The 1,553-nt window shown below is 48.7% G+C and overlaps 1 protein-coding gene across 1 annotated transcript in view; it reads right to left on the bottom strand.

Moving 5' to 3' along the window:
• The window catches only part of LOC117953076 (titin-like), a 225,219-nt gene that overhangs the window by 112,462 nt on the left and 111,204 nt on the right, over positions 1 to 1,553 (bottom strand). The window contains 2 exon segments of the mRNA XM_034885791.1: positions 110 to 297; positions 1,306 to 1,451. Of these exon segments, the coding sequence (XP_034741682.1) occupies positions 110 to 297; positions 1,306 to 1,451 (334 nt within the window).

Below are 1,553 nucleotides of genomic sequence, written 5' to 3'. Positions count from 1 at the left end.
CCCCCCCCCCCCCCCCCATGTTTTCCTGCTGTAACCGGCCCCTGGTGGTCTTGCTCCATGTCTTCCTGCAGAGGGCGACCTGTACTTCACAGGGAAGCTGCAGAACTACACGGCCGTGGAGAAGGACGAGGTGACGCTGGCGTGCGAGCTCAGCCGGGCGTCCGGCGCCGTCCGCTGGTTGAAAGACGGCAACGAGGTCTTTGCCTCCAAGAACGTCGTCTTCCAGGCGGACGGCAGGAGGCGCTCGCTGCTCATCAGGAAGGCGGCGAGGAGCGACATGGGGGCGTACACCTGCGACTGTGGCACCGACAAAACCACAGCCGACCTGAACATCGAAGGTAATACCTGCGGCCGCCCCCCCGACCCGCTCAGGAAGGCAGAGTCAGGCCCCGCCCACTTTCTCCAGGACATCCAATCATCCTCCATCTCCCGTCCTTATGTCCTCTGTGTACTCGAAATGTCTTGTAACGTTGATGACGTCTTGTCATAATCCAGCCCTGTTATTACAGCACATATACACACATGTACAACATATACACACATGTACAACATATACACACATATACACACATGTACAACATATACACACATATACACACATGTACAACATATACACACATATACACACATATACACACATATACACACATGTACAACATATACACACATATACACACATGTACAACATATACACACATATACACACATATACACACATGTACAACATATACACACATATACACACATGTACAACATATACACACATGTACAACATATACACACATATACACACATATACACACATATACACGCATGTACAACATGTACACTCATATACACACATATACACACATATACACACATGTACAACATATACACACATATACACACATGTACAACATATACACACATATACACACATATACACACATATACACGCATGTACAACATGTACACTCATATATACAGATATACACACTTATACACACTTACACACACATATACAAACATATACACACATTTACACATATGTACACACATATACAAACGTATACATATATGTATATATATATTTGGTTGGGTTATTGTCGAGATTGACTCATCGTCTTTCAGCTTATGCAGCAAACTGTAAGACGCTCTGAATGAGAGCGTCCGCTTCCTGTCCAATCTCTCGCATCATGTCTCCGCTGTCTGTCCCCTCTGGTGGTCTCTGTCCCTCTGTACGACCACGCCAAACTGTTTCACTGCTGGTTTCCCCGGGAGATGTCTGTCAGCCGCTAGCGTCCCTCTAACGTGTCTTTACACCTCCGCAGAGCGCGACATCAAGGTGGTGCGCCCGCTGTACAGCGTGGAGGTCACGGAGACGGAGACGGCCAAGTTTGAGACGGAGATCTCAGAGGAGGACCTGCACGCCACCTGGAAACTGAAGGGGGAGATGATCCACCCGTCTGCTGTAAGATCGAATGAGAGGGGGAAATGAGAGGGGGAATGCCCGAGCAGAGGAAGGAGAGGGGTAGACACCCGAGCAGGGGGAATGAGAGGGGGAACGCCAG

This window comes from Etheostoma cragini, chromosome 11, assembly GCF_013103735.1.
Source record: "Etheostoma cragini isolate CJK2018 chromosome 11, CSU_Ecrag_1.0, whole genome shotgun sequence".
NCBI classification, from domain to species: domain Eukaryota; kingdom Metazoa; phylum Chordata; class Actinopteri; order Perciformes; family Percidae; genus Etheostoma; species Etheostoma cragini.
The sequence above is the reverse complement of the archived record's forward strand: the minus strand, read 5'-3'. Positions and strand labels throughout refer to the sequence as shown.